At 37.3% G+C, this 10,788-nt stretch overlaps 1 protein-coding gene across 2 annotated transcripts in view; it reads right to left on the bottom strand.

The window, feature by feature from the left end:
- Positions 1–963: 963 nt before the first annotated feature.
- The window catches only part of STAM2 (signal transducing adaptor molecule 2), a 45,489-nt gene continuing 35,664 nt past the window's right edge, over positions 964–10,788 (bottom strand). For both annotated transcript variants that reach the window (XM_043894356.1, XM_043894357.1), the window contains exons 12-14: positions 8,313–8,466; positions 5,448–5,617; positions 964–3,431 (exon numbers count right to left, since the gene is read on the bottom strand). In XM_043894356.1, the coding sequence (XP_043750291.1) occupies positions 3,200–3,431; positions 5,448–5,617; positions 8,313–8,466 (556 nt within the window). In that variant the 3' untranslated portion in view covers positions 964–3,199. The remainder of the gene's footprint in view (positions 3,432–5,447; positions 5,618–8,312; positions 8,467–10,788) is intronic.

Here is a 10,788-nt window from a genome sequence, read left to right as displayed (position 1 = left end):
GCAACTTCACTTTACTTTCATTCATCCCACTACTCAATGTAAGCAACCTAATTTCTCTTTTTGACACAGTAAGGCTTTTTCAAAATGCAAATTTAAATTTGGCTTGGTAAGATTAGAACCAATCTTCTGTGGAGAACTTTATTTAAAAAATCTTTAATCTTCAAAAGAAACTAAATCAAATCCCTAGAACTGAGTATGTAAATAAGAAAAATGCCTTTTGACAGAAACAAAGCATGACAGATTGGTGCTATAGTATTTATAATTTATTATTTACAAAAATAACTTCAGCTTTCTCACCAAAATGACAATAACTCCTCTCCCAGAAGTCAGGGGCCTTGGCACAATTTTTACTAAGAAGAACTTTCTTTTAAAATTCCTAAACAATAATTTTTAACATCTAAAATCAATTTTAAAAAAATCTGGATGGTGATACTTTATAACTGTCTTCAAAATATACAGTGATATCTGTTATGCAGTCAGGTATCAATTCTTAATTGATAAGTATTATAATTATTTAATGTTCAGGTAATTTTATAAACAAGTTACCAAATTACAAGACAATGTTGGTAGACCATATATTTTTCAAAGTGTAAGAACATATCTCACTTCATATAGTTTAAGATCTAGGGCAGATTTTTTCCTACATCAGTGAAAATTGTATTATAAATTGTCAGGAATTCTTTCTAATGTACCAAGATTTCCATATGAAAAAGTAGAAGTTATTTTTATTTTTTATATAAAATAGTAAGTATGAACCTAATGTAGAAATCTGATGTTAGATAATTCCTTTGGCAGAAAACATTGAATTATAAACAGGTCTTAAATACATCCATAAGATCATGAAAAAGAAAGAAAAATAACCCTGTTTTTCTTATTAACACCAAAAATATCATCTCAGTACACCGATTTAATAACATTTTTATACTATCAACAACCTGAACACAAAATTCGCTACAGTATGGCAAAAATAAAATTATTTTTAATTTAAAAGGGAGAAGAAAGTTCCGGATATATAAAATTTCACAGATAAATGCCAATATACACTATATACACGTTTCATGTTATATCATTCCAAAACTACATTAGTTGAACTTAAAAATGGCAGAACCCAAATTAGTGGGTGTGCAGTATTTATTGTAATTCAAAGACTTACACAGAATCAAGCTTTTACAACTCAGATCACAATTATACATAAATTATTTACACAAACATTAAAATAACTTTATTAAATACTGTTTGGGGGAAAATGTAAGATTTTTCATATATTATGCAAACGCTAATTATTATCAAGAGTAGTTTTGTAAATGTTTTTTCTGTTTTGTTTTCTTTATAGAAGATTCATTTCCAACAAAGTAAGGTGCTATTTTAGAATTTCTTACAAGTATATAACTGAATTCACATGGAAGGAAAATACTGGATAAAAAACAGAGGACAGACATGAAAGGTTAAAAGTTTCTTTCCAGTTACTTATATCTGAAATAAGACAATGACAGAAATTGGGTTTTTCTAATATTGCTTGTTTTTCCCTTTAAATGTAGACCAAGTAGTATATAGGAGACTGTTTTTTCCCAGGATATAGTTTCTTTGAAAAAGGAACATATTTATAATGGAATTTTTATAAATACAGAAATGACAAATATTTCCAGAGCACTATCTTCAAATGGATTCTTAGTAGAAAGATTAAAAGGGCTTTCTTTAAAAAACAATATAGAAATCTTGCTTCCATGCAAGTTTATTTATTTTGGCAGCTTGCAGGATCTTAGTTTGAATATGGACCCCAGTGAGCCAGGGAATTCCTGCGAGTTAAATTTTTAAAAACTCAACTTTACATCCATTGTTTCTCCCAGTCGAAATACCATGGATCTGTAAGCATAATGTATTCACATTCTGTGCTATCTAAAAAGTTGGTAGATGATGCAATAGTGGTGCAAATTCTTAGGAAAGAAAACAATCCCTATTGGTTTACTACCTAACTCCCAAAGTACGTGGAATATATTAGCACTTCAAACTCACCTAGAACATAGGCTTCAGGAAAACTGTCTTGATGGCTTCCCTATAAATCTACTGCCTGTTATTATTCCACAAGCTCAAGATTGCTTCCGAAAGCAATGGCCAAAATTGTCAACAGTCTGGCATACCATTGGTACTCAAATCACCTTTTAAAAAAAACAACACATCAGTAAAAACACACATCACTCATGCCTGATATACACTGCATCATGTTATGAGGAATGTCTCATAGCTCAAATTCACATAGTCTGTAAAATGGAAATGCAGCATCTCTGCACACCATGCTGCAGAAAAACAAAACCAACCAACCAACCAAAAAAAAAAACCAAACGGACCTTATATCTTCATTAGATGATGGCCAAAACCACTTGAAAAGGTTTTTAAGTGGCAATTCTAAATGCTAAGGTCCCTTGTAGGAAAAAATGTTTTTTATTTTTTTCCCAGGGAATGGAAATGTTTCATGGGGCATTCCTCAACCCACTGTTGGCATGACTGGAGAACTGGCTAAATACTGTAACACACATCTGCATTTACATGGTCTTCACTAACAATAACAGAAAACATTTCCGTTCCTCCCAAAGTGCTCTTCCTTCTGTAGACAATTCTATGCTAATTATTACTCGACACATCACTGAGAGCAAAACTGACAGTACTGCAAACACAACTGCAATTTAAGGAAACGAAGGAAATACGCAGGGAAGCTAAATGCCTGCACAAAAACATGTTCGTCTTTCTAAACAATGGTGTGTGGGAAACTGAAAAAGAAGAGAAAAAAAAAAAGCAGACAAAAAGTACTTAAAGGTTTCAGTGCTTTCCCAACTACCATGACATTTAGGGGTAAATGGTGGTTTCCTTGTACACTCCTACACTCCCCTCTCTTGTTGTTTAGTGTCATAAGGCTACTTATTTGTTTGTCCAGATTTGTGTAGAGAGATTTGAAAGTAAGAAAAAACTAACTGGATGCAACTTGAAGCTGCCTCTGATCAAAAGGCTGACTTCAAACAAGCTGGAACTGGAAAAGAACTTTTTATGGCGTAATAAGAGTAAGACAGGTTTCTGTGCTTTATTTATTCATGGGTCTTTTCAGTTGAGAAAATTTTTTTTTCCTTCTTTTAATATTTTCAGATTATAATCACAAGGGTTGAGTAGTACACTTATGAAGGCTTTCAAGAGAATACTTGGTTTGAGTTTAAAGGAGAGGCTGCTGTTGATGGTAATTTGTTTGCGGCTGTGCAATTGAATGAGCTGGAACTGCCACGGGAAAGCCTGCCAACTGCGGCAAGTTGGAAGTAGTGTTCTGGTAAGAGGACATATCCACGGACATCCCCATCTGCTGCGTGTAAGCCGCTGCAACAGGAGCTGACTGAAGGTTAGAGTTCTGGTTCATGTAAGTAGGATTGGAAACAGTGTCTTGTCCAGTGCTGCAGACAAAATTTTAAAGAGAAAACCGTATTTACTTTGCGTTGTCTGGGTTACGGTCAGAGATCAATCACTGTGACAAAATAAAAATGTCTTTTCCATATTTCTAAGTTTATATAGCTCTACTATTCTGATTATAATTTAACCACTCCAGCTATCCAACACTGTTAGTGTAATTTTCATATTTGAGAAGAAGGAAGTAGTCCAAGTGAAATAAAATATAGGATTATAAGGCCTACTAATTTTGTTTTCCCCAAAATCTCTCATGGAAAACATCTGGAAATCTCCTGAGGAGATGCAGATTCTTTCTGCCCCTGGTGTCCCGGACCAGGTGTGGTGGGAACAGGACCCCAGCTCAAGGACACCCTCAGCCCGTTTTCTCCTGTCCCCTTTCTCTCAGTCAGCACAGTGGAGACCATGTTTCTTTACCCACTCTTTACACTTTCCTCTGGTAGCGCCCTTTCCAGGCTGCCCCTGGCAGCTTAACCTGAATCCCTACATAAAAGTAATACAAGCAGGGAGAATGTGTAATCCACGCAGGACCTGAATCTACCCTCAACAGACTGTATTAACACTATGCAAAAACAAAACAAAAAAATCCCAAATCCCTACTAAGTTGAAAATCACACCAAACTGTGGGACATCTATTTGTTCCTATAATTACTATAGTGTAGCTTTTATTTCGGAGAAGGCAATGGCAGCCCACTCCAGTACTCTTGCTTGGAAAATCCCATGGACGGAGGAGCCTGGTAGGCTGCAGTCCATGGGGTGGCTAAGAGTCGGACACAACTGAGCGACTTCACTTTCACTTTTCACTTTCACGCATTGGAGAAGGAAATGGCAACCCACTCCAATGGTCTTGCCTGGAGAATCCCAGGGACGGCAGAGCCAGGGACACGACTGAAGTGACTTAGCAGCAACAGTAGCAGCTTTTATTTTATTTTTTATTTATTTACTTTTTTGGCTGCATCAACCCTTAGTTGTGGCACACGGGCTAAGCTGCCCCGCAGCATGTGGGATCTTAGTTCCCCAACCAGGGATCGAACTCACGTCACCTGCATTGGAAGGTGGATTCTTAACCACTGGACCACAGTGAAGTCCCAACATAGTGTAACTTTTGAAAGGGCCTTCCCCAGTAGCTATAATTTTTAATTGTACCAAATATACTGCTTCAATACAGGAGGATCCATGTCTATACTCCTCTATAGTTTTTCTCTCTGTAATACCTAATGTCACCCAGGATAACAAAATTTTTACATTTTAACTGAGTTAAATACCAATGTGAACAGATTTATTTAATTACCAGATAATATCTAAAATTTATACTCATGGAATTGAAGAGTGGGAAGAGACTTTCGAGATCATTACACATGACTGAACTAAAGAGACATTTTGTGTTGTTAAGCAAAGTTAACAGAAGGCAAGCTTCAGACATGGTTTTCAGGGCAGAAGTGAAGAATATAAAAAAATCAGATGACAAATTCCACAGCTGAAACATACTTCTTCTAAGAGTCAAAGCAGCAAAGGGTTTTGCTTTTTAGGAATACCCACTCCTAAAATACATCTGAGACTACATTGTTGTTGTTGTTCAGCCACCCAGTCATGTCAACTCTTTTGCGACCCCACAGCCTGTAGCCCGCCAGGCTCCTCTGTCCATGGGATTGCCCAGGCAGGAATATTGGAGTGGGTTGCCACTTCCGTCTTCACCGAGACTACTAATTAAAGCACCGTGCTAAGTGTATCAGTGGCTTGGCTTCTATAAGGGAAGTTAGCTGTATTTTTTCCCAGGGACCCAGACTATAATCCAGGTCTGGGCACCGTCTCAGTATGGGTAGCAAAGCTAAGATAGCACCATTCCTGTCTCATGGGATCTTGAATGAGCACTTCTATAACTTCATCTCAACAGCAAAAGAAGGCACTATTATTGTAAAGAAAAAGGTCTAATTACTCTCATTCTGAACGTCTGTGAAAACTTAATGTATATAATTACAAAATTAACATAGCTCCCAAAAACTTACCTTAAGTACGGAGTTTGAGCAGGCTGTGTTGTCACTGAGGAATTCACAGTTGGAGGCAGAGATCTCAGTGGACCAATCTGATCTGGTCCTAGGCTGTAACTCTGGGCAACAGTGACGTGCTGAATACTTTGACCCATATAGTTTCCACCATGTGGTTGAACTGGGTATGTCTGTTAACCAAGGAGAAAAGGTTGACTCACTGATTTCCCAAACAACTGCCTAGCAATACATTAAAACTTTAAAAGACTTAAATGAAATAAAATGTAGTAGTTCTTTGGAGAGCAATCTGATTTCATCAATCTGTCCACCCTGGTATAAAACATGGAGCGCTTCCACATCATAGTGTCAAATCCATGGAAGTTTATGATTTACTTGCTCATTCTTTTATTTTGCAGCACAGTGAAAGGAAGGGAGGTGGTGTATTTTTAAGCAGCAGGTTGGAATTCATCTAGGCTGTCTATTACTAGGTAACATGTCTTGCTGTTGAGCCACAAGGAAGACTACATACTCCCTTGAAGTCAGCACAGTATCACTTCAAGTCACTATGAGAAAGATGACCTTCTTCACCCCTATCTCAGGGTGCCTTATTCAACTTCTTAAGAATGAAACTTAAAAGAATAAATTGAAGGATAAGTGGTATCAAGGCAGGGTGCAGGCCCTCTCTGGCAATGCCTCCCTCATCCTTCCTGCAGGACAGATAGGACAAAAGGAGAGAAGAATTCTGGGTAAAGGAGATGTGCCCTCAAGAACTAGCAACATGGTCTAAGTCTCTTTGGATATTTATATGTATGTGTGCCCTACTTAATTTCCAGGGTAACATCTCTTTCAGGACAGGATCTACAACCTGCTTACAAAATACAACATTCAAAACAATTGCATGTTTAACAAGTATCATATAGTAACTATCATCACTCCAGTTTTAAACTAAGCTATTTTTAAAGCAAAGACCAATAACATGAAAATTCAGAATTTTTAAAATGCCAAATAAACTACTACATTGACAACTATAATCATGGGAATTCCCTAGCAGTCCAATGGTTAGGGGGCTTCCCTGAGAGCCCAGTTAGTAAAGAATCCGCCTGCAATGCAGGAGACCCCAGTCCAATTCCTGGGTCAGGAAGATCTGCTGGAGAAGGGATAGGCTACCCACTCCAGTATTCTTGGGCTTCCCTGGTGGCTCAGCTGGTAAACAATCCACCTGCAATGCGGGAGACCTGGGTGCGATCTCTGGGTTGGGAAGATCCCCTGGAGAAGGGAAAAGCTACCCACTCCAGTATTCTGGCCTGGAGAATTCCATGGTCCATGGGGTTGTAAAGAGTTGGACACGACTGAGAGACTTTCACTTTCTTTCCAGTGGTTAGGACTCCATACTTTCATTGCCAAAGGCATGGATCTGATCCTTGGTTGGGGAACTAAGCTGTGCGGTGCAGCCAAAAATTTTAAAAAGGAAAAAAAAATCATACTACCTCCTTAGCAGACACACACAGCCCACTGACAACAGGCTAAGATGGTGGGAGTGGACCTCTTCTGCACGTTAGGGTTCCTGAATGGCCTTCACAGATGCAGCTAATGGTGTGTTACTCTAACTTTTTCTAGTATGAACTTTTCTTTTTCAAATTAGCATAGGAACTTTAAATATTTCAAATGCTATTATGTGTGAATAATATAGATAATATTCTATGAAGAATCAAACTAGACAGAATGCTAACTTTTTAAAGGAATAAGTTCTGCTTAGCGAAACACGGATTGTAAACAATATGCAACTAAACATAAAAATCTGACACAGGAAGGACAAATAACCCTTTTTAGACACACAAAGAAGTAAATACAATATCTAGTCCTATAACACAATGGTGCAGACATTTCTATTTTGTTTCATGTTCACCGCAGCAGCAGATAAACAGAAGCAATACTGAATAAACTCCAGCTGTCTTTTGCACCCAGAAGTCCTTTCTACCCTCACATGCAATGACTCTCATCATTTTCAGAAGTTCGGGGAACAGCATATTTGATAAATGCATCTTGTCTGATGTGACAGTTACCATAGTAACTATTCTTTTTTTACTTAACAATTATGTTGTGTCAAGTCACCTAGATTATGCATCCACATTCTGTTTCTCCTTGGTGTCTCCTTCACACACTCCTTTACATACCAGTTTTCATACATTAACATGAAATTTGTTCATCCAAGCTCATTCTGAATTCAACTGCTAACTGACTGAAATTTGAAAAAGGCTTCAGAATACCGGATACTGACAAATATAAATATTCACTTCAGCTGGGAAGTGCAGAAAAGGTGTAAAAAGCCCTAGAAAAGATGTTCATGAAAGGCTCAAGGAACCTCTATGTATAGGCCTGCATCATATCCTCATCATGTGTGGATTTTTAACAGTATAAGCCATACATCTGAGAAAATATAAAGCATGATCTGAGAACAAAATAAGTTCCTTAAGCCTTTTTAATAATCATAGAAGTTAAAGAAATCTTAACAGAAATTTATAATAAATGTTAGATTTTGCTTGCTGAGCAACAGGAACAGCATCAGTACCTCATCTGGAGGACTCCTGACATGCCAGGCTCTGTCCTAAACCAAAGGATTTATACTTACAAAAGCTTATGAAGAATAGAACTCCCCTCATATATTTAATGGCCTCTTCATTATGTTATAAATGAACCTAAAATATATTTGTGAAATATGAGTGTCTAATTGTCCTGGTGAACACTTAACTGTTTATCCAACAATTTTCTGACGGAGATGGATTTTATAATATTATTCATGGACTACAGAAATTGTAATACTATGCTTTTTTTTAATTTAAAACTTTTTTTTACATTTTGAAAAATGTTCTCAAATGATATGCTCACCTGAATTGGAACTCCAACTGATGAAGATGGGAAATGTGCTGGATGGTGGATCTTTGAATAGACTGAATATACTGGCGCTTCATTCATCAACTTATTATAAAGTTCCAGAGCTTCTAAGACTTTTACATTCAATTCAGACAATTCTGAATGCTTCCTGATATAGAAGAAAAGCCCTTTAATACTTTTCAAAGTTTTTAAGCATTTAAGCATATTTTTAGCAACATACTAGAATAATGAAAAGAAGGGCTTCCCTGTGGCTCAGATGGTAAAGCGTCTGCCTGCAATGCAGGAGACCCGGGTTCGATCCCTGGGTCGGGAAGATCCCCTGGAGAAGGAAATGGCGACCCACTCCAGTACTCTTGCCTGAAAAACTCCACGGACAGTCAGTCGCCTGAGGAGCCTGGGAGGTGACAGTCCATGGAGTTGCAAAGAGTCACATGACTGAGAGACTTCACTTTTCACTTAGCAACATAAATTATTTTTTAAAATTTACATTTTCTATTCATATTTTAAAAGATTCTACTGTGAAAGAATATTCAAACAGGGAAAACAGGAGGAGGAGTTATTTACTTCATGTAATGACTAGGCTGATATAACTTCATAGTATTAGGGGAATTCCTTTCCACAACTTGTAAAATGCAACCAGTTCATAATTTTGGTGCTAGAAGAATTTTGTTTTCTTATGTTACAGGTTTCTGTTAAAAATTCAATTACAAACAAGAGTAATTTTTGAATTTAGGAAGAGTCCAAGTCTTAATTAAAAATCTTAGTAGAAGAAGAAAGTACTCAGGCAAGGACCAGAGTCAGGTGTGAGATACAATATGACTGAGATATAAGCACATTCACAAACAGAATAACACAATTTTTATTTGCTTATACTCATGAAAGCCTCAACTAAAAAAAATTAATAATTATCCTTAAAAATGCAAATGAAAAAAATGTATACATAAAGTAGTCTCTACGGCTTGTTCATTCGTTTCTTTTGAAAGTGAGTGAATATAGGTCCAAATAATAATATTTTCAAGTTTGCATCTTCAAAACTGCCAGGGAATTGCAAAGTCAGGCCTTTCAGCCTGGTACAGTTTTTTTTTTCCAACCTACGGTACAGTTTCGCTCTCATTCTGGGGCACTCCCTTCACAGCTGACAAGTTCATAGAAGTTAAATGGCCACTTAATCTGGCCCAAAGCACCCACAAATCTGTTTGTTAATGTAGCTTTTAAAATATATACACAGAGAGACTCAAGAGACAAGAAGCAAAGCAAGCAGCCAGACACAGGGCTATCCAATATATGACCTGGCCTGAGTCCTACCAGGACTTGTCACCTTTCCTCCATCAGAGACTGTTATGTCTGAAATAAAAAGTGCTGTTTGCTCTCTTGCATGTGTGACTGTATCAAGGAGGTTGAACTCTACTTTCAGAAATATTGGTTGTAAACTGCACAGGAAGTTTCAGAAATGATCGTCCATGCTAACAGATGTGTCACTAAGAACCATAGGCTCCAAGAACCAGAGTCCATATAACCCAGTATTATACTAATGAAACACCAGAACACTGAAGGGCAGGCTGAATGCACACTTGAGATCACCTTCGAGGATTTGAGACACAATCCCAAAGCAGTAACAAATTTTTACTAAACTGTGCCCGACACTATCCTGGGACAGAGAAATTAGGCAAAAGTATCATTCTCTCCTTCAGAAAGACTGCAGTCTGTTACGAAGACAAGGCCTGAAAAATAGCAAATATATAAGACAGCACATAACCGAATGCAAAATTCAATGAAATAGGTAGGGGACCGAAGAGTTTAGAGGAGGGGATTAATGTGATTCACAGGGTTTTATGGAGAAGCCGGGACTTAAGCTGGTACCCCAGGAAGGATGGAAAGGTCAAGCAAAAAAGGAAGGCCAAGTCAGGTCAGTGGGACAGTGTAAATTAAGGCAACTGAAAGAAACAAGAAGGGTACACAAGGGAAGAGTGAAAAGGTGGTAGAAAAGGCACTTTGACAGAGGTGGTAAAAATGGTTTTTGGAAGGCAGTAGGAAAGAACGTTAGAACAGCCTGAAACAGTTAAGCTCAGGCTATGGATCTTTCTTCAATAACTCTATCTACACCTTTTTTTGAAGTCAATTTACATGTTTATCCAATATAATTTCCTAGTATGATAAATGCTACAAAATTTCATTCTGTACAATGACAGAAATGAAAGCTAAAATTTAATATTCTGACAGTAAAGTTATTTTTCTTCTTAGGAAAAACAAACTAATGTTGATCCATTCAAGGGAGGAAACAATATTTTCTTCATCTCTGAATGCTCAGCAAGGGTAAATAGTCAATAAAAGTTTGTTGAAGAATAGCAAGCATTTTCCAAAACAGGAGCTGCATCTGCAGTCAGTGGGCATGAAGCAGAAAATGCCAGCTGGCCCATTCAGAGACGGAAATTAAAGAAAGAACTGGTCAACAGGTGAGCTTTCACTCAAA

This window comes from Cervus elaphus, chromosome 33 (assembly GCF_910594005.1).
Source record: "Cervus elaphus chromosome 33, mCerEla1.1, whole genome shotgun sequence".
Lineage (NCBI taxonomy): Eukaryota > Metazoa > Chordata > Mammalia > Artiodactyla > Cervidae > Cervus > Cervus elaphus.
The sequence above is the reverse complement of the archived record's forward strand: the minus strand, read 5'-3'. Positions and strand labels throughout refer to the sequence as shown.